This window comes from Grus americana, chromosome 1, assembly GCF_028858705.1.
Source record: "Grus americana isolate bGruAme1 chromosome 1, bGruAme1.mat, whole genome shotgun sequence".
NCBI lineage: Eukaryota > Metazoa > Chordata > Aves > Gruiformes > Gruidae > Grus > Grus americana.
The window spans coordinates 71,293,174-71,316,462 of NC_072852.1; the positions used below are offsets into that span (position 1 = coordinate 71,293,174).

Genomic DNA, 23,289 nt, shown 5'->3' on the forward strand with positions numbered 1-23,289 from the left:
TTCTGTAACTGAATTATATGCTTTGTAAAGAAGCATCTCCTTTGGAAATTTGCCACCTCTTAGTTTCATTAGTATTCTGTAGTTCTTTTCCAAATGAAAACTGAGCAGTCCTTCTCTATTCACTTTTTCCAGTGATGCTCATAACCATTTACAGATTTATTACATTCTTCCTCTGTTTGGTCTTTTCCAAGCTAAAGTAATTCCTTCGAGCATTCTTGTCCTCCCTGTACTTTCTTCAAATTTGCTACACTGGGAACAAAACAAGGCCAGGGAACATAACGACATATTGATGCTCTTCACTTGTTAATTTTTTTTTTTTTTTCCCTAACAGTTCTTAACATTTGCTTGGTCGATGACTATTGAACATGAGTAAAGGTCTCACAGGAATCTGTATTACATCAACATTTTGTTCTGATTTATTTTATATATGCGATTTTTACCCACCTGTCCATGACTACATCATACCTATCAATATTGAATTTCATCTGTCACTTTATCTGCTATCATGAGGCATTTCTACATTTGTAGACTCTACACTCCCCATTTGCCAGAACACCTGTAAATATGTTGGACAGCAAAGGCATCTGCAGAGGCATGTATGGGACTTCACTACTGAATTTACTGCCCTTTGAGAACGGGCATTTTAGTCCTACAATTTGTTTTATATTTCACAAACTAGAATCTAGGAAGCTACACTCAACCTCACAGTAGCTCAGTTTCTTTAACAACTTCAGGGTGTGCAACTTTGCTGGATGTGTTTTAGAAATCCAGAGAAACAAAATCAAAGAATGGATGGATTTGTAGACATTATTTTGTTTTGCAAGATGTATGTTTGCTTCTTCCTCAATTTACTGCCTACGAACTACATCCCAGTGGTACCTGGTTGTCATAGTCCCTCAGATTCTTGGAATGACTTTAAAGATTATCAGCATTAACTTAATCATTTCTCTTCCTCTGGAAGAGAAACAGCACAATTTGAGAGAGGTTACACACCACACTGTGTGGTTTGCTGATTTAGTTTTTGGAATAGACAGATGAATGGTGCCCATTCAAACAGGGCTTCTATTTGTCTTTCTGTAACTTGCCATTTTGATTTGCTTTTCTTTAATCCATTACCAGTTCTTCAATTTGAAACAGATAATCTCTTGTGCCCCCCAAAAAATGGTTTTCATTAACATATTGTCCTCTATCAGGCTTTTCCAAGAAAATATATGCATTAAAAAAAAATCATATACTTTCTCTGATACAGCTTCTCGGAGGATTTAGCTTATTTACTGATCACCCGTTGGCCCTGGAGGCTCCAGAAGTAAGAAGCATGCCAGAATGTGTTTTAAAAAGTTATAGTAGGTTTTATTGCATCTTGCCGTCTGTTCCTCAAACTGCTTTTGGCTAGCCTCATTCTACTTTTACATCTTGCTTTCCAGAGTGTGCCTCCAAATGAAGAAAGGAGGACAATGTGTTTTTACTTCTAATAACTTCCTATACATTGTTCTTCAGCCTTAACAACTCATTTTCGGTCTTTCTAAAGTTTTTTTGACACATGGCAGGCATTTTCTAGGAGTTTCCAGCATGGTGTTTTAAAATAGTTTCCATTCTACTGACAAAGATTTTATTCTTCTAGCTACTCCTTTTATTTTTAAACTAGATTCTTCATTTTATACAGTTCTCCATGTCTGACATAAAGCACCAGGAAGTGAAACTTCAGGCTTTTGTGGCTCCTGCAATGATGCTGAAGTAAAGCACTGTTAAAGCGCAGCTCTTCAAAAGCAGCATTAAAAACTAAGTCCTAGATGCTGCTGAGCACCAAAACAAGAACTGCTTCTTCTCCTGCACAGATGATAAAGATTCAAAGATGCAGCACACATTGTTCTTGCGTGAAAAACTAATTTAAATGCAGAAGATGGTAAGAAGTAACATTGGGAAAAAATGAACTTTACAAGCACTATTACTGAGAAGGATCAGCATGTTCTAAGGCATCCCCCTGCCCCTCCTCCCCCCGCAAACAGTAATCCTTTAAGGTTAGAATCACAGCAATTGATACAGGATTAAAAAAAAAAAAAAAACAAACAAACAAACAAAAAAAACCCACCACCAAAACACACATTCTTAACATTGCTAAATATTTCCTAAGCCCTGAAATCAGAATTCGTTCCCCAAGAGGAAGAAAAAATCTGACGTGACTCAGTGAATCCAAGAACAATTCTCCCCATTGGCATAGCTTCCCCAGCAATTGGAAGAGACAGTATCTGAAGGTAAATGTTTTGAAGGTGTTCCACTTGCTGCCTTCCTTTAATAGCACTTGCAGAAGAGGAGATGCCAGGAGAAGGCTCTTGAATTAGCATCTCTGCTTGTTGAGAACCTATAAAGTGACAGCAATTTGTTGGATGGAGCGTTCTGAGGCCAGTAAGGTCCTATGCAATGATGGCAACAAGCACAGAGCCTGATGTGTATAGCTGAATAAAACTAAATTAAGGCCACAGCTGGTGATGCTGGCAAGCATGCAACAGAGCGTTCCTAGAAATTTTTTTATGATTTAAACTTAAATTTCCCAAGTAAAAGACTTTAAAGAACCAGGAAACGAAGAAACACAACCATGCTGAAAAATAAATACGCTCATCTAGTCACTGTGTAGAGAACTTGAGGAGCAGCATCCCAAAGCAAAAAAGCCAACCTAGGCCAGAGGTGGCCAGCTCTGCTCTTGTCTCAGTTCAACCTTGGATTGAGAAGGAAAAGGTGAAAGTCCAAGATCAGTCAACTGTCACCTGAGCTATCTTCCTGTGTGTCAGCAAAGGACCAAACAAGTTTACATTTCAAGGTATATCAGCATTCTTGAGGAGGATACTTGTATGTTTGCTCCTTCTGAAACAGCAGTGGAGACCAAGACAACACAGACTCAGGCTCGCAGTTCCCTGGATGGCATGACCACCTCTGCATGGCTGGCAGCAGTAGAGCATTTAAGACCCACAAGGTTTCTCTACATGGACAAGGCACCAGGAAAGTTAGGCAGAAGGCAGAAAACTTGATTAATGCATTCCCAAAGACAAGATGAACTTCTGCAGCTCCCTCAGGGGTTTTCAACAATAAAGCATCCACACCCTCTGGAATAGCAGGATCCTCCAAGAAAACCCAACTTAAAAATAACTACAAAGCAAATCCATCATGTTACTGATTCCTCCTTTTCCTCTTTGTCTTTCACCATAATTTTACTTCTTCACTTCATACTAGCAGACTAAGACATAGGAAAACCAATGCAGCAAAACTGACACCCAAATGAATTCGGAGTGGCAGGGAGAATAAAGATTGCGCTAAACTTAACATCAGCTGTCCCAGGAAAAAACTATTATCGCATATCTCACACCACCATATCCACTAGCAGTCACTTACCAGAAGATTGAAGCCATGCTTGAATTTTTGGAAGCAGTCAACAAATTCATCTGGAGGTGGTGGTTTTGCACGGAGAGTAAGAACTCCCTCTGGTGAATGAAATGAGATTTTTATATATCTATTTATATGGTATATAATTTATATAAATATTACAGCTATAGTAAACACCTAAATACATAATAAATTTACCAACTTAGAGCATTTCGTAAACATAGAACCATGGCAGTGAGCATATTCTGCACTCACACCTCTTATTAGTCACTTCCCACTGACTGCAAGTAAATGACTTTCATAGGCTTCTCTCTAAGAATATACTGCATAGGATTTTTTGTGCTCAAAGTGAAAGAAAATTACTATGTTCATGAAAAACAACACAGACACATTTGCTAGCTACTTCAATGATCCTTAGTGAAACAGAATTGTGTTCAGTAAGAAGTCCTACCTCCAGGTCCTTTCTTTTTACTTTTCTTAGTTTTCTTCCTCTTCGAAAGTTCAGAAAAAGCTTCAGCAGCTTTTTGAAGTTTGGTAACAAAATACTCAATGTCATCCAAAATATGGTTCAGAATTTGCTATAGGAGTAAAGAAAAATAATAGTTTCTTTACAGAATCTATAGTAGAAATATTTCAAAAATCAAAATGAGCACACTCTCAGACACAAACAGCTTCCTTGGAACCAAGTTCATGCTACAACATTCCATAATTAGTTCATTATGTTCGTAACTGTAAAATATTTTAAATCTTAGATTTTTAAAAATTTAGGGCCACTGGAAGTTTTTAAAATATGAGCAACAAGATTATTAAATTCAGATTGCAATTACACAATTTGTTCACGTTACATTTTCTCTCACAGCATATGAAAAAATTCTAATTATTGGAATGGACAGCATTTTCCTAAACAGTATAACTTCATAATCTCCTTTAGTACAAAGTATTAAGCTATTTGTTGAATGCCAGAATGTAGTTTTATAGAGAAGTGCTCTTTAAAGAATTGTTTTCAAAGAGCAAGTGGAGGAGAATGAATGAGCCCCTGGGGAAAACACATATACATAGATTCAGCAGACCCCAACCCCCACATGCCTTCCTCAAGACCCTCTGATGTTGCTGACAGCAACAGCAGAGTAGAAAAGTAGAAAGTTACAACTGACAGATTGGGCAATATTTGATATTGCATACATCACAGGATCTGACCAATTCTGTTGCTTATAGGCAAGAAAAGTTTAGGTTACACATATACATAGCCCACCGGTCTTCAGAATATATGTTTATTTTCCAGATATTGCACATATCTAAGTACCTCTAAATTGATGGACTATTTTATCCTTATATAGTTTACTGAATATGGTCTACCATGCAAAATTCCTGTTTATATTTCTAGCTTTTCACAGCAGAAAACTATATCAGCATTCAGTCCTTTTTTAAATTTTTTTAAAAGGAAAAAAAAAAAGAAAAAGAACTACCATCTATTAATTTTTAGGTCTACCACACAAACATAGGCTGCCTGGCAAGCTTTTCTCCAGAACTGAATTTGCCATGTGGAAAAAGTCTTCCCACAAAGTACAGCTGCAAAATTTCACAGACATTAAGCAATATTGCTTGTAGTTTCTCACTCACAACATCTCTGTCAATCCTTGCTGCTATCATCTCTGCTGTTTCTTCATGATCATGGTATTGTCTATGTTTTTCAACTGCAGAAAAACAAAGAAGAGAATAAGACATCCATATATGTGGAATTAGCAACCAACAGTTCCTGTACAGCCTATCAAATCATACTATTGTAAGAAAAAGATGAACAAAACTGTTTGTACCGTTCACTTTGCAAGGACTCCACAAAACCTGAAAATCTTGCACCCTAATGCATGATCTTGCCAAGTCTCACAAAAAGGCTTAGGTGTATGCTTTCAGTCAACTGAGCTGCATAAATGAAGTTAACCACAGATGTGTGGTATCAAAAATTACAGCAGAAAGTGGCAGATTATAAATACAATGTAAGGAGAAATCATCCTATTTTGCAAAGTACGCTGAAAGGTACTCCAGCAGAAGTAAGCTAGAAAGAGTGTACCGTGACTTTAAAGATAATTTTGATGTAAAAGGTAATTAGCAAAAAGGGATGCCAAGTTTGGCAACACAGAAATGGGACGTAATGATGTGATAGAACTGGTATTTCCAAATAACAGTGGACAGAGTCTGTGACCTTTATTTGAAAACAACCAGGGTTAAGATTTTGAGAAATTATAAGTTTTGCATTTTTAAGTCACACTAAGTACTACATTGTGTTTGTTAACAGGTGGGATTTTAGTAAATGTATTTTAGAAAAGATCCACACATGAGTGGAATAAAAGAAACTGCAGGAACTCAGATCCACAAGTGGTCTGACAAGACACTTGACAAACTAATGAAACTTCTCTGAAGTAAGAAGTCAAGCAGAAGCACAAACTAGCCTTTACTCAAGATGGATGTAATACTGTAGATTGGTAAATGAAAACATTCTTAATATTACAGATTTCTCTGAACATTTTTAGTTGCTTTCTTTGCGTAGTTGTGTACTTTGTGAGTGATATAGATATAGTTTAATAAACCAAGAATAATAAAGACTCCATGGTTAATGATTTCTAATTATAAAATTTCAGTATCTATTGTTAAAAAAAGTACAACCAAACCAACCAAAAAAGGCCTCATCTTAACCTTAATACAGTCTGTTTTATATAAGGAGCTTTATTGTTTCTAAAGAACAAGTTTTTCAAATAAATCTGATCAAAATAAAAATGTTTACATTACAGATTTAAAAAACATTAAAAAAATCCAAACCCATTAGAAATGCTATAGCATTCCTTCGTTAAGGCTTAAAGAAAAAGAGAGAAAAATAAGAGGAGAGAGAGAAGGGAGAGAGAAGAGAAGGGAGAGAGAAGAGAAGGGAGAGAGAAGAGAAGGGAGAGAGAAGAGAAGGGAGAGAGAAGAGAAGGGAGAGAGAAGAGAAGGGAGAGAGAAGAGAAGGGAGAGAGAAGGGAGAGAAAAAAATAAAAAAGAAGAGAAAATAGAGAAGACAGAAGAGGAGAGGAAAAAAAAAAAAAAAAGAACTAGTTTAGCCATACAGGCCATTATAAAGATAAACATAAATAAATAATGCTGATCTCTAGTCACCTTTTAATCCATGATTATATTTTTTAATTGTCTGAAATATCTAGCCTACAATCTCCCTATTACTGAAGACAGCATCATTAAATTACTGGTTACTGTGAATGGTACTACGTTCACAGAAAAGCTCAGGTTAAAATCAGTATCCCACCCCTCCACACACCCAGCTACACACAAGTAAAAGCAGCTCTGAACAGAAATCCAGAAAATGGATAAGTGCAAGTAAATGACAAGTCAGATATGACAGTCAGGTCTTATTCCCCAGATCAGGCAACAGTGGCTTGGGGCATTTCAGACTAAACTGGGAGAATAATCCTGTCTGCTCCCAGCGAGCACAGAGGGGTGACCTCATACAACCATTTCTGTATCTGGATTCAATTACTGTAATCTTTATGAAAGTGGTCTTTCAGAATTATTTTTGTTATTAGCAGGGATCATAAAATCCTACTGCCCAGAACAACTGTTTGTCACTGTGCTGTGCAGCAGCAGGCTCCCAGAAATACTCACGCTCCCCCTGCTCTGCAGCCCACGCGGACCACGCCGCCACGCGGCTTCTCACATCCACCTGGGTGATGGTCCCTGGCGGCACAGGGGCAGGTGCCCGCGGCGGCGGAGGGATGGCGTTGTCAGCTTTGGATATCATCCTAGAGGATGAGAAGAAAGCCCAGAAGTGACACTTGAAGGAAAAACATTCTATTTTCTAGTGCTTAATCAGAGAAGACAAGGAGGCTTTACAAGGACCTCTTCTACTGTTGAACAGACTATAGACTTGCCAAGTAAGCAGTACTCAAGACCATGATGTGTAAATATGTTAAACATAGTAGGAAACATACTCCATGATGAGGTTAGCAAACTTTTGTCACCTGGCCACATGGGAAATCCCTAAAGAGTGCCACAGAACATGATGTCTAGAAATCTGCCAGTTTACACAGGTGGCCAGTGGCTGGGGTTTAGTAGATGGCATTTTTTACCATCATATGCAGTTTACTGGCTGGACTTCCATTTTGTGTGAAATATTGCATTAGAAGCTACCTTTCAGCCATCACAAATTGATTATCTAGTCCCTAAATTTGACAGGTGGTCAATTTACAGGTTGTAAATTTACAGGTGGTAAATTTACAGGTTGTTTTTCCTTTTTATTTCAGTGGCCTGTTCATCCCGTCTCGATACAAATGTACCATCCCATCATAGACTGTATCCATTTTCCCACTCGCAATTTTCCAGTTTCCCTGTTCTTAAAATAGTTTTAAATACTGTAAGGAAAGAGGTCTTTGAAGTCATTCTGTAACTTGATACTAACAGACAAGAAGTCCCCACAACTCCTGTCACACACACATCCCATCCCTTCCCCTTGCTCCTATTTAAAAGCAAGATCTTCACCTTAAATTCTTTTCTTTATAATCCCATCTCATTCATGACATTCAACAACACCACAAAATGTCAAGTGTTATTTGGTCTTTGGACACTGAACAAAAAATAATGGTTCCATCACCATTTCTTCCTCCAGTCTCCTGGTCACTCTTCTCTGCACATCTCACACTTCTACTTGTCAGTAACCTAGCAGTGACTTGCTAATGCAATGTCATGGGGGGAGGGTCTCTCCTTGTGACCCAATGCCAGCATGTACATGATATGACAGCAATAACTGGTGCTGTGCTGTCATGCACTCAATGACCTCTTGGCCTCGTAGCCTTCAGAGAGTGGTATCTCAGATTATTTTTCCCACTAGATGTACTGACCTACATTCTTTTCCCAATTAAATCTCATTAGTTTCCCAGCACATCCAGTGTGTTTGAGTCCTTCTAGATTACCTCTTTGTGCTTAAACATGTTTGTTACTGTCCCACAAACAGTAAAGTGTAGTTATTGAATTTTAAACCCACAGGTAAAGGTAGATGCAGTTCAGGTTTTGTTTTGTTTTGATAGAAGTGTCCATTACTTGAGGAAAACTTCATGAGTTGTGTATCAGAATTTAATAGGTAACTAAGACTGTTATAAATTTGTTCATACAATGGTGACATTTTTACTCAATGATTTTTGTCCAGCAAAGACTTCTCTATCTGGACCACAAAACTAAGTGTTATTGAGATATACTATCAGGACACAGTTAGATACTAACTTTTCAACAGACTACCACCATAACCATCCAATATCTCATATATTTTGGCCCTTGTTGTTACACCTCTGTTGGCTACCTCTCATTTCTTTGGCTACCTCTCATTTCTGTATTAATCTCTTCTGAACCCAGCAGACTCTTTTCCTCCACATTTTCTTAGTGGCAGAGAAGCTTTTGCTAATAGGGAAACAAGGAGTCCTCAGCATCATTAAACAGGCAGGGAGGAAGATTATTCAATCTTGAGTTCCTGTTTTATTTAATAGCTTTAGATCACAAACCCTTTTACCAGAATCTTTCTTACTTGGAGTTATGGGGCATTTATATTTTTAACTTAAATTCTAAACTACTTGACCTGTATGCAGAACTGAGACAGGCAATGCTTAGTTACCTCAGTGTTTCAAGCCTCTTCTTTTGCTTCCCACTCTTGCTGTCACTGATTGCACTTTCAATATCTTCATGAATAAAGCTAGCCTAAAGAGACAGAAGCAGAAACCATCAGTTATCAGCTATATCTCCTCATGCACTTTTTTTTAGGGCATGTTTAGATTCCAGAATCCCTCATCAAATCCCATTTATTTAAAAGTTCTAGGATAAATTATTTTACACATAAACAGAATGAAGAAACATACAAAACTACTGTCTGGTATTTTTGTCACTGTTCCAACCTCAAGCATTACCATCAGATGAGTATGTCATCTAGGTACCAAATTTGTCTGAACAGTCAACCATTATTGAATAAGATATTTTTTCCCCTCCACATATGTCATTTTTGTTTTTCTCAAGCATGTTAGGGGAAAGACGTACTATACAAAAAATCTACTATAGATAGTAACAGCAAAACTACTATAGATAGTAGCAGCATAAAGTATTACAAAAGTAACTTGTAGTGGTACAGTTGCCTTTAAGAAATAACAATAGCCTCCAATTTCTCTTTGATTTAATAGAGGAGTAATTTTTCATAACATTTCCTAATCTGTAGGTTCCTGCCTCTTCATAACTGCAGTCCGCCTCTACCACTGGCCCACAAGTGAAATTTTGATGCATGTCTAAGGCATTATTTTAATAGATCTTGCGTTAAATAGGTCATGGCTTCTCGTAGGATTTAGAATGCTCCGTTACACGTCTTCAGCTGACAAATTAATTTCCTACACAGGTTGTCAAAGCCCAAATCTGTCAGTGTCTGGCTCACTCTACAAGGTCCATGTCTTCCTTAGTACCTTCATAATGGAGAAGTATGTAACGTTTTAGGTGGAATATGTAACTGGACCAGAAGACTTTGTTGAACTTAAGATCCAAGGGGATTAAAGGACTTCTCAGGTCATAATGAATTGCACTACAGAATATGGATGAGGGATACATTAAGGTTAAAGAACTAATAGGAAAAAAACTTAGGGGGATTTGAAGAACTTAAACCCAGAGGAATTCCATTAATCATACTCTTGATATTTATTATTTAACAAATTTTTGTTTAGAACATATTGATTGCACCAAATGTTATTGATTTTGACCAATTTCTTATTGCAGAGGCTCCTGAGGTTCATGGTAATTTCTAATTAAAAGCAGGAAAAAGACAAGGGAGAAAGACCTAACCTTTCAAAACCAGCCAAGGCATGTGGGTGAAAAACAAAAGCTAGGGTATGGCCACAGACTCAAACAATACCTCAGAAGAAAAGGGGGATCCTGGACTTCCAAGTCATCCTTATGTGCTCTGCATTTTTACATATACACAGAGGAACAATTTTAAAAGATGAAAGTCTGAAGAAAAGAGACCACCTCTACACTTTGGAAGCTGGGTCCAACCAGACCTCAACAAGGATCCCTGCATTATTTAACATAATGCCACCTAGACTTCTCACAGGATCCCAATTTCCACTGAAACAGCAAATTCTGTGCAACTAATCACACAGCCAGTCATCTTCGCACCATTCTCACTATACCAATTTCAAAATGGTTGTATAATATGATTAGCAATCTCTTGTTTTAAGACAATGATATGAACTACTACAAAAGAATTAAAAAGTCCTCATGAAATTATCAATTGCAATTTAAAGAAATACCAATTATACAGACTAACTAACAGAAATTAAAATTTATAACCTTGGAAATACATAAGTATTGTAGAATATATTAAAAATTATGATTGAGGAAAATAATTTAATCAGAGACAAATAATCTCTTTCCTTGTTTTAACACTCCTGCAAGTAATATTTTCCTTTTCATTCTCCCTCCAGCAGAGCAGAGATGCAGAGAGGTGGGAATGTAGAGAAGGTTTAATTGTTCAGTGAAAGAACGAGAAGAAAAAGGGGAGAGACTAAGTAAAACTCAGGGGTCAGATGAGTTCTTTGCAAATTATAAGAAAAATTAGAGATAACTCAAAACTATTTTATACTACTTTCTTCAGAAGTGTGAATGTAAACCATACACATATTCCAGAGCTTTACTCATTTGTAAACCCAGATGAACAGCCTACAGAGCCCAAGAATCAATATTTATAGTAACAACATATTTGCACATGCACTAAAGATTCCGTTTACATACAGGACTACTCTCTTGCAAGACATACTATGCCTCATTTACTAACATACTATAAGTAGTGTTGATATCATAAACGCATTAAACTTAAAGCATAGGTATAAGAATAAAGGAACAGCATTATTTTCCATGAATCAGCCTATTTGATTTTATCCACTGAACTTGCCAATTCACAAAATTTCCCCTATTCACAGAAGTCATAGCAGATCTCCATTACAACCTTACCTTAATCTCATCACATTGGAAAAGATGCAAATCGGGCTTGTTTTGGGTTGGCTCTTTACATACTAATGCAAGAATTGAATTGTAATTGCATGCATTCATCACAGCTTGGCAATGCTGAATTGTGCTTAAAGGAAAATTCTCCAGTTCATTCTGCCAGAAAAGAAAAAAAAAAATCAAACACAAAACACCACCTTACTATACAGCATCCTGATCTCAGAAAAGCTGCACAAGCTAAAAAGGGAAAGTGATAATAAGCTAATTAAAATACTGAATCTCACATACATCATTTTTCTGCCTGTTCCTTTTTTCTCTCTCTCTGAAAATGAGACTGCCACTCACAGATCTTACCTTTGATTCCAAGTCCACCAAACTGACAGCTTTGTCATCTACTTGAAGAATCATATCTTGAGTCCACACTTTGCCTTTGGCATCCAGCAATTTCAGCTTCCTTATTCCATCATCTACTGTAATCATTGCCTCTTTTCGGTCCAGAACAAAGGTGGTCAAGTGCTAGTGAATGAGATGTACATTTAAAAAAAAAAACCAAACCAGTTGTAATTTTCCTTATTGCTAGGCAATGTCAGTATTCAAATTGCCAGGAAATAGCAATACAAATAATTCATGAATAAAAGTGCCTTTGTATATGACAGATCCCACCAGTAAGCCATAAGAGAGGTTGTCCATAATATAATTTTCAGTCAACTGATTTTTGTAACTCACTGTTTGTCATCTCTTGTCATTTCCTCACTAAAGTAAGTGGTTAAACTTGAAGGCACATTCTGACATCTTTCAGGTATCGTGGCTAGAATTAAACCCTGAGTATTTAATTAGCTTTCTTGAGGAGCGAAAACCTGTCTCTCTTGGCAAGTTGAATCCAGGAAGCATCAGCAGAAGCTTCCCAGAAATACCTTGCCAACATATCTCTACCACCACCCTGACCTGGAGTGTCCTCATCTCTTCCAGAGCTGCCAACTAGCATGCTGATGGCAACCATGATGGGCTTGCATCTGACTGGGATACCTTATGGACAGGCTAGTGCCTTCTTTTATGCAGGTCACAGTAGAAATGTAGTATACTAACTAATTTTGCTCACCATCAACTTGGAATATTCTTCAGATTCAATTAATGGTCTAGAAAGTAAATACTATCTCACAGACATCACCTCAACCAGTTTCCCTGTCATTATGGTTTTGATAATTTCTCCTTGAACATGCCAGCCATGCAAGACAACCCATAAAATTATTTCATTTTATCCAGGCTTAAATCCAGCTTCACATTCTTATTGAAGACCTGGTTACACGCATTCAAGCTGAACCAATTTTAATATATGCTTGCACATATGCTTGCACATCCATCTTCTAAATAACATAAAAATAATTAAAAAAGAAAAACCAGGAAGAGTTAAGTGTGCTTTCTTCTATTACAGGATAACAGCACTTAGTTATGACAGACAAGAGAGTAGATAGAAGCTGCATTATAATCAAAGTATTTAAAAGAATTAAAGTGAAACAATCTCTCTGCTGACTGCTCACACAGGAATGCTTAGACTCCAAATACAAGTACTAATTTTTATGCCAATACAGTACTGAAACTGTTATAAAGAAACCAAAGAAAAATACAGACAGTATTCACAAGTATTTATTTGCAAGCTGATCATAGGATAGAAGCACTTGAAATTAAGATCATCTGCATATGATCTCACAATTTACAGTTAATTTAAAACCCACCAAACAGGAGCTGAGAATGTAGCTTGCCTTAACCCATGACAGTGGTCTGATGGCATTGGGAGAACGTTTGTGCCAAAGACAGACTAGAGAATGAGGCATTGCACGCAAAAGTGCTTAACAGGCTACATACGGGCACGTAGGCTTACTTTGCTGAATATTTTAAATATATCTACTCCTGGATAAAATATGACAGCAGCACACAGTAATTCTGCAAAGCAGCTTAAGACAGGAAGTAACATACTTTGCACTTCAAGCTGGGGAAGAATCTGTGCAGGCAGAATGTATTTGTTTAACTACTACATAGTAGACTAACTGGGGCTTTTAGGGGTTAATGCTCAGCTCTTTCTGAATATTCTGTCACCTCTGCTGATTATAACTGATCAAAGTATTAATTTTAAATATCATCCAGTGTGCCTCACCAACAGCACAAGGTTTTTCAGCTCTGCCTCATCCTTGCAAAAGGCAGGTTCAGAGGCCGGGCAGCATAACTCGATGAATTGATATCCCATTGAGAAGTCTTGTCCATTTGCCAAACAACACACAACTTTGCTTACATTCTTCTACATCAAAATTTCAGCTCATTACGGGGAAGCTATAGAATTTGAGACGTTTCAGTGTAATCTGTTCTGAAGTGACCTTGGGCTGGCAGGATATTTTGGAAGATGTATATGCCTTCAAGCATATGTATCCTCAAAAATCACGTAGGCAAAAATAACTGCATGTAACTGAAAGCTATAATTGGTATATTGTTCTTCGTCTCACCTCTACGTGATACTGCGAAGTTTCGGATATGCTGCTGGCACTGTCTCGTGCATAATTCTTTCTTTGTTCTAGAGATGGGAGGAAAAGAAAGAATAATTATTCATTCAACTTCTTATCATGCTGTTTTGAATACTTCTCAGAGACACTTAAGACTAACTGTATATATACGAAAGCAGAAGAAGAGCTGCTGATAATTTCTGTATTTCAACAGAAAAAAACCCTTCACCCCCACACAGTCCAGCACAAGGATCATACTTACGTCAATGATGTTGAGAGCAAGCCGGTGGGTGCAAACAAAAGCCAGTTATCTCATCACAGTGAGTCAGGACACTGGAGGGGAGCAGTGTTCTGGCTGAAAACACTTCATAGGGAAGCCTGATTATTAAAATCACTGGCTTGCCACTTTGGTAGCAATAGGTTAACCAGCATCAGGCTTACTGAATTTGTATGAACGCATTTGAAAGCATAAGTATTTTCTGATATATGTGTTAAATCTGCAAAACAACAAAGCCACTTACAAACCAGACCTGACTCATCCTTCATTTCTTCCTGAAGTATTCAATTTGATGAATTACTAATGTAGAAATACGTGTGGAAAGGGGTAAAAAAAAACCCCAGCCAAACACACCAGAGGTGTCTAACAGAAATATTTTTCAGCTGAACAAAACACAATGCTGCAAAATCAGAAACATCTTTTGCCTTTTACTCCATAAAATAGATTAATATCAAACCAGGAGAGGAGGGAAGGGAAAATGCAAGATGAAGGCATAACACACACCCATGCCTCAAAATAATGAATTCAGATGAATACTGAAGAAAACTTTTCAACTTTACTGTAAAAAAATTGGATGCAATATCTGGAGGGTTTTCCTCTTTTCTCACCATAACCACCTAAGTGCCTGATCTGGAACACCAGGAGCTTTGCCTAAGGAAGGAAGTCACCAGGAGACTCGGTCAAGGCAGGCCCAAGGAAACTGCAAGTAGGTAATTCTTTTCTCTCCATTTCATTAAATAACTTGATTTCTGATCTTCAAGTAAAAGAGGAGGTTTGATTTTGTTCAGAAGGAAAGTACCTTATGTACATACAAAATCCATCAATTTCGTCATACTCTTGACTTGGCAGTGGGCGGGCGGGGGGAAGTCTGTGATTGTATTGACCGGAAAGATAAGTTACTTTTTGCAAAATAAAAAAAAATGCTGACCACTGCCAAGCACATGATCTGTGACTTACAGAGAACTGCAGTGAGGCCACCGTAAAAGCCACACTGTAAAGACTCTTCTGTGACCAGGGTTCCTTCAGACAGGCATTTCAGGTGCTGAAAAATTGTCCTGGTTTCAGCAGGGATAGAGTTAATTTTCTTCCCAGCAGCTGGTATAGTGCAGTGTTTTGGATTTAGGATGAGAATAATGTTGATAACACACTGATGTTTTAATTGTTGCAAAGCAGTCAAGGACTTTTCAGCTCCTCATACTGCCCTGCCCACAAGAAGGTGGGCGGCATCCAAGAAGCTGGGAGAGGACACAGCCAGGGCAGCTGACCCAAACTGGCCAAAGGGATTTTCCATACCATATGACCTCATGCTCCATATATAACTGGGGGGTAAGCCAGGAGGTGGGGTGGCTAGGGAACTAGCTGAGCATCGTCTCTGGTGTGGTGAGAAATTGTGCTGTTGATAATTTGTTTTGTATATTCTTGTATCATCACCATCATCGTCTTCCTTTTCTGTCCTATTAAACTGTCTTTATCTCCATCCATGAGTTTTTCCTTTTTTTTTTTTTTCCTCCTTTTTAGTTCTCTCCCCCATCCCACTGGGGGGTGGAGTGAGCAAATGGCTGTGTGGTTGTTTTAGCCGGGTTAAATCACGACACAGATACAGAAGTGCCCTTATTTTGAGGTGTCACCCGTAGAAGTATTTGTCACCTTTTATAAACAAGCCCATTTATCTCTCCAGTTTTCAGTGACTTTTACGAAACCAATACAGCTTCTGAAATCCCTCGCTGGCTTGAGGCCTCCCTCCCATGGTGACAAACACTGCTCATGCAACAGAGCCATCCTGCTACTGCACAGCAGCTACTCAGCTTGCTTTAGCAAGAGAAGTGTACAGTGCAATCAGGCAAATTCAAGAACGCCATGGATTATCAGAATTTGTAAGTAGGTGTGTGAATATTTTAAAATAATACATGTCTTAATTTAATTATCCGTTATTCTGAAATGCCAGGGCAGAGGATCTCCATTGATTCCAACTGTAACTACCATTTCTGCTTTTGCAGCTTGTTACTTAAAGGGCTTTTTTTTTTTGTTAATTTCCTTTTTAACCACAATAGAGACACACACACATGCACACCCCAACAAAACAGTCAGTAAAGCAATACTGTCTGATTTGCTACCTTTCTTTTTTTGTTTTGATGACGATCTGAAGAAGTAAAGTCCGTCTGTTCCTAACAAAACAAGGGAATTGAAAAGCAGTATCTAGTTTAACTCCATAGAATTATTTACATCTCCAAGGGGATCAGTTACCAGTCTTCTGTTATGGACTGTAAATGATAGCTAAATGCTGTCCAGTAAGAAAGAATACATGCTTAAAAATATAAGTCACTTTTTTCGATTAATAATGCATCATTCAGCTTTGACTGTTACTATCTTTTTTTAGGTGAACAAAAGTATTAGTTTTTAATGATATCAACTTAAACTAGGATAAGAAATTTTACATCCACTGTAAGATTTATAAATCCTGCAAACAATAAGAGTTGGAGTGGTTTTAAATAAACAAAGAAATCTTGGCATATGTAGAGGCTCCAAAGGAATTAAAAAGCAGCAAGTAACTTTTGCAAGAGTTGCTTCACAGAGACTTTGTCCTGTGTTAAGACAGGATATCCAAAACCATTCGTAGGACTGATTAACACATCCTCTTCCAGAGAGCAGCACAACACTCACAATGGACAGATGGCAAGGTTTTCAACACACCGTCACGGTGAGAACAATAGTGTTTATATAAGAGATAGAACTTTCTGAATAAAAGCTGTGGTTGCCTACACTTCAGAGCCAAGGAGAGCCCCTCAAGTTCTGCATTCTTAATTACAACAGGACGGCAACAAGAACTTCAACAAGATTTCCAATTAGCAAAAGTCAATCCATGTTTACATTAATAAACAAAAAGTATGGTCACCGCAACAACTGATGGTCCATACTAAGTTCAGCAACAATTACTATTTACCCATTTCTTTAATCCAGGTAGAATGATTATTAGAACCTGCTAGAGATCCAAGTTATCACAGAATAGAATAGAATATTATATTTCCGTTGGAAGGGGCCTACAACTATCATCTAGTCCAACTGCCTGACCACTTCAGCAGTGACCAAAAGTTAAAGTACGCTGTTAAGGGCATTGTCCAAATGCCTCTTAAACACTGACAGGCTTGGGGCTTCGACCACCATTTTTTGTTATCCCACAGGCCTTTCTACCAAAACCACCATGTAACGTATGTCACTTATGCAGACCTGGAGACTCCCTTTTCTGGGAGTCCAAGAAAGTGATGCAATGTAAACTCTGCAATGAAGCATGCAAACTAAAACTGGGGAGCCTTCCAAGTCTTGTTGCAGTTACAGACTGAATCAAAAAAAAAAAGAAATGTTACCTCACAAGCTCTTAATTACTGCTCAGTGCTGCATCTTTTAGTCATTTTGGATGAGCTAAGAAGGAGCCTAGAGCAGCTGTGAATGTTGTCAACACTGCTATAGAGGAGCTAGAGGTAGATATTACAGGTAACCACTCCATCCTGAAATTATTCGTTTGTCAAAATACATCTTTTAATAAGTACTCTAGCATCAGGCAAAATTCTTCCATCACTTCTGGAAGGGTTTTCCCTCAACCCTTGTTTTTCAACTCTTTCACAATTCAATAGTTAGAAAGTGGGTCTTCTTTCCCATACGGGGAAAACACAGCTGCTAATAACCCAGGCTCCCCGAGAGATGGTTTTCCTGGGTGTCTGGCATAAATTGCACTGAGGGAAGAATGAATAAAGTCCCCCCCATGATAATATAAACATAACACAAAGACAAAAGAAAATAAAGAAAAAATAAGGAAAGAGGGGAAGGAAAGAGGAAAAAGATTGGCATCTAGAATGCATCCCCTTTCCTATGGTTTTTGCCAGTAGCTCAAAACTAAACCATGGCCTCTACTTTCTCCTAGTGCCTGGCTCATGTCCTGGATTCTACCTACAAACCTTCACAAGTCCTCACCTTGCCCTCAGAAAGGAGGACACAAACCTTTTGCACCCCCTTCTGCTGATGTGCTCCACTGCCTTGAACTTCTAGCAAAACTGATATAAACCTGCAAACCTGTTCTGTGTCCTTCTCTACCCAGATGACACAAGAATCTGCTGTTTCTTCCTACACTTCCACATTTCCGCTTCCAAGTCAGATATATCCAAGGACATAACTCTCACAGTCTGTCATCCACATATAGCTCCTTATTTTCCTTCTTTTCCTACAGAGTCACCCATTGCCATTCTTCTGGAAAGGTAGCTTCTATCTCCTCAACTCTTCCACATATCATTGTGGCTGATTATTATTCTTCAATATTAATCTGACTGCTTTTACAGAAACCCTAAAAATGCCTGTTGCCTTATTACATGACATTCAAATGCAAGTAACTCATACCCTACTATTGAAAATGAGCAACAGAATTTGCTGACTTACTGAACATACTAGGTCTGGCTGAGATGGAGTTAATTTTCTTCACAGCAGCCTGTATAATGCTGTGTTTTGGATTTGTGACCAAACCAGGGTTGATAACACAGGGATGTTTTAGCTGTTGCTGAACAGCATGAAAGCCTTCTCTATTTCTCACTCTGCTGCCTCAGTGAGTAGACTGGGGGTGCACAAGAGGTTGGGAGGGGATGCAACTGGGACAGCTGACTCCAACTGACCAAAGGGATGTTCCATACCGTACAATGCCATGCTCAGCAATAAAACTGGCAGGTAGTCTTTCCAAAGTAGTCCTTGCTCAGAGACTGTCTGGACATTGGTCTGCTTGCAGGAAGTGGCGAGTGTTTGCCTTTGTGTTATTCAGGCTTTTTTAATTTTTTTTTTTTTTCTCCCTCCTCTTTCTTTCACTTAAGCTGTCTTTATCTTGATCCATCAGTTTTTCCCTTGCTTTTGCTCTTCTGATTCTCTCCCCTATCCTGCTACAGGGAGGAGACAGGACGAATGAGCAAGCAACTGGGTGGGTCCTTAGCTGCGGGCTGGGGTCAACCCCTGCCACTGAAAAAAAAAGAAAAAAGTTTTGTATTCTTCATTTCACTCCTAATCCTCCTGATCAATCTCAGCCTCTCATGAGTCCCTTCATGCACGAAGAGAGTTATGGAAGCTACAGTGAAATTCTACAACAGAGACTTCCAGATAGGATGTATAAAACTATCAAAGGATGAATAAAAGTAGGAAAACTATTGAGTTTTTTCTATTTACTCTACTTACTGCAGCTCTTACATTCAACCTGTAAAATACAGTGCAGTCTTAATACAGTAGTTAGCTCAAACCCTGCTGATACACTGTACACAATTTACCTAAAGTATTTTCCCTCTGATAAAGGAAAAAAAAAATAAAAAAAACCGATCATGGCAGAAGACACTTAAATTAAATTCTTAATCACAGTCTATAGCAAAGGCAGCCCAGAGGAATCTGAGCAAAATAAAATGTCTCACAAGGCAAGGGCAATATACTTAAAAGCAGCACAGCATTTCACTCATAGGTCCTGACTATAAGATCTACTAGCTACTAAACATTTCAAAGGAACACAAACATTGATCCACAGAAAGTAATACTCTTTCTCCTGTCTGATGTGCAGAGATGCTACTGCTGTTTATGTCATTGTGAACTTACGAAATTCACCAATCATTAGGAATGGACCAAGTTTCTGGTTTCAAAAGGATGTGAAAAGGTACTGATTTCATACCAATTTTGGAAGCAGGCAAAACACCAGGAAAAAACTGAACTGACCTCTTGACCAAAGATTTTTAGCCAAGCCAAGAATACACTAGAAAGTACATGATACAGAAAAACAGGACTTGAGATTGCCATCACTCATTCTCTTCCTTGTCCTCCCTACAATAAGAACTCTGTGCTCTCCCCAGTTATTTCTGTGAAGAACTATTTCATACCTTCGAAAGGCAACTATTCCACAGTTTCAGACAGAAACACTGGTGTGGTTCAAGGTCCCTTGAGGCAGAGCTATGAACAGCACCTGGCATAGCTAAAGTTAGAGTCTTGTCTCACCCATTTTCCAGCTGGAACAGGGTGCAGCAATATAGCAAATTAGAAAACTGCTTGATAAACTCTAACCATAGCCTGGGTGTGTGCCACTGTCCAGAAGACTACACAGATAAATGTATCACAGCAAGAGAAATCTAATTCTTTACCTAGTTAGGGAAAATTCTGAACAAAATCAAAAGATCTCAGCCTGGGTCTTAACAAGATGACCTGAAGCATGGGTGGTGCTGGTTAGGGTGAGGGTACCTTTAGGCACAACAAATTTTCAGTTTCTAAAAGCCTAAAACAGAAATGAGGAATCTGATGCCTAAACTTCTACAGATGTCTTACAAATAACTGCATAGGCCAGATGTAATAAATGTTATCAGTGCTATGGTGATGGTAGTGCAAAGGACAGTGGTGGATCCCACCTTCCCTTTCCATAGCCAAATTGGAAAATGTCTGTACAAAGTGCAAAGAGACAAAGCTCTGAAATCTGATGGCAATCCATGAGGAGACGGATTCGGATTAAGAGTCTCCCTAAAAAGCTGTCCTAAAAATCCTGGAGTGACAATATAAATTATTGACGCACATCATCAAGCAGAAAAAAACAGTACTTAGTTTACTATTGTATATTTGTGGTTTGCATTGGACCGACTGCTTACACCCCTTTAAGAATGTATTGCAGCAGCTGGAAAAACTCAACTTGAGACTGAGAGCAAAGTGCAGGAGATGTGACCTACACATCTGGGTAGAAAGGTCAAAAGTTGAGTTCAAAACAAATCTCATTAAGAGAGAAGCACACTATCACTTTCAGAGATACTCCACTTTTCAAAAGCTGGAGAAGGACTGTTTACAAGGGCATACAGTGACAGGAGAAGGGGTAATGGTTTTAAACTGAAAGAGTAGATATAGATTAGATATTAGGAAGAAATTCTTTACTGTGAGGGTGGTGAGGCACTGGAATAGGTTGCCCAGAGAAGCTGTGGATGCCCCATCCCTAGAAGTGTTTAAGACCAGGTTGGATGGGGCTTTGGGCAACCTGGTCTAGCGGAGGGTGTCCCTGCCCATGGCAGGGGGGTTGGAACTAGATGATCTTTGAGGTCCCTTCCAACCCAAACCATTCTATGATTCTGTGATTTGTGCCACAAGCTTCTGCGTGATGGCTAAGTGGAACTAGCTATCAGAGAAACGGTATTGTTTAGAAGTCAATTGTCAGTTTAATTCATTCAGGTATCAAATAACACAAGCATGCTACATGGATGGCTTCTTTTAATGGACTCATTTACCTAGTCTATGATCTACTTGTGATTTCCTTGAATTTATTACACTACAGTTCTTGCTTGAATGAAGTATTTGAGCAATGCAAATATACACACGCAATTTCACTGCTAGCACCTAATCACAGCCATGGGAATATAAACACAATGTATAAAACACCCAGTCTGTTCTGATGCGGTGTGAAGACAATTTTAGTAACATCTTTCAATTCTGTGCTGTATAATAATCTAACAATTTGGGGTAAACCACTAGCTCGCTACTCCTGGGGAAAGGGGCTGCTCCACACTGCGTCACTTGCTGGCAAACCCCCAGCACAGCCCTGGCTGTTGGCGCCGACTGATGCTGCACGTCTACCCACAAGCAGAGCTGCAGAAGACAGATGGAGAAGCCAATGCTAGAACAACAGATGACAGTATGAGCCAAAACCCATTTCAGATGGAAAGATCAGGAAGTAAATAATGAAATAAACCCTGTAAGAATGTGTAGAGGACATCTTCCCTCCGAGTTCAGTGAGAGATTTATTATGCAAATAGAAAACAGTTCATTTCGGGAAGGAAATGAGTGAAAACAAAGGGATTATTTGACACACCAAAAAAAAAAGGCAGTTGCAAAGAAGTTTTTGCTATCAGATAATCGCATCAGAGATAGCGATGGCTCTGGTCTAGTTTTTAACTGAACTGTTTGTAACACCAATAAAACTCCAGCCTCCTTTCCCACTGGCACTGTGGTCAACCTTCTGCCTGACAGGTGAAGCACTGAATGATCATGAATCACCTTTGCACTAAGACTCAACAGATAAACTTCATGCCATAGCATATATACACACCTAAATATACATACATATTACTATTATTATTCTTAATTTTTTTAGTCTTTACTGTGCTTGGCAGAAATTGAGTTCAAGATCAAGAGTTTACAGAGGAACCAAGGTATGATTTTCAGTTGTTGATACCCATGGACCGATGCTTTAGTTCGAATGACATTCAAAAGTCTTTCAAGAAAAGGAAGTTTGTCATGAACAAAGTTTGCTGCTAACATTACATTGTCACATTTTAATAAAACAAAAAACCCCTACATGGTCCATTTTATTTTTACAGTAAAATTATACATATATTTTCCAATATCTGTAAGTGAATCTATTAAATACATGAGCTTTAAGTATTTACATAAACAAAACGTACATTTAGTATACAGGTACATAATATAAAATATAAAGAGAAAGCTAGGATACCTCCAATCTGCTTTATAGGCTTCGAGTCTCATGGATCTCAACTAAAATACTTAAGTTAGCTATTAATTATAAATAAAGTATTTTATAATAAGCATTTTTAACACATTTTAACAATTCCAGTATCACTTAACTGTCTCCTACCTGCCTTGGGACAGCATACACAAAAATCCCTAACATCACAAAGGAAGAATGCAGCAGAATAGTAACATGGTTGCTAAAATAAAAAAAAAAAAAAAAAAAAAAAAAAGAAAAGAAAAGAAAGGAAAGGAAAAATAATTGCCCTGAATTTGAGAAAGGTTTTAGGTGTTTTCCTTGTTTTTTCCAGTTCATACATTGGTGATACTGACAGCCTAGTTCTTTATGCATACAAAACAGAGCAGAAGCAGTAAAATATGCAAATTCCTCTCTAAAAGCTGTGCCAATATATCTTTACTCGGAGCTCCAGGATAATTGAGTCTTCTACTTCATTCAGTTCCTGGCAACTACAACTACAGTTTTGTGATATATCTACTAGCGATGGAAGTGAACCAAGATCAACAATTCATTTTACAGGAGCCACCATGCAGCAGTAATATGGCAAGCATTTTCAATTAGTACCTGAATTCAATTAAGTATTTTAGCAGTTAAAAGGCCGTTTATGATTATATAGCTCA

General features: G+C 38.2%; 1 protein-coding gene across 11 annotated transcripts in view; it reads right to left on the reverse strand.

Annotated features, from left to right (window-relative positions):
- Nucleotides 1-23,289, reverse strand: part of EPS8 (epidermal growth factor receptor pathway substrate 8) — a 139,986-nt gene that overhangs the window by 30,299 nt on the left and 86,398 nt on the right. For all 11 annotated transcript variants that reach the window (XM_054840450.1, XM_054840469.1, XM_054840432.1 and 8 more), the window contains 8 exons: nucleotides 13,878-13,945; nucleotides 11,737-11,898; nucleotides 11,389-11,538; nucleotides 9,020-9,102; nucleotides 7,024-7,160; nucleotides 4,996-5,069; nucleotides 3,827-3,953; nucleotides 3,385-3,473 (listed from right to left, as the gene is read on the reverse strand). In XM_054840450.1, coding sequence (XP_054696425.1) covers nucleotides 3,385-3,473; nucleotides 3,827-3,953; nucleotides 4,996-5,069; nucleotides 7,024-7,160; nucleotides 9,020-9,102; nucleotides 11,389-11,538; nucleotides 11,737-11,898; nucleotides 13,878-13,945 — 890 coding nt within the window. The remainder of the gene's footprint in view (nucleotides 1-3,384; nucleotides 3,474-3,826; nucleotides 3,954-4,995; nucleotides 5,070-7,023; nucleotides 7,161-9,019; nucleotides 9,103-11,388; nucleotides 11,539-11,736; nucleotides 11,899-13,877; nucleotides 13,946-23,289) is intronic.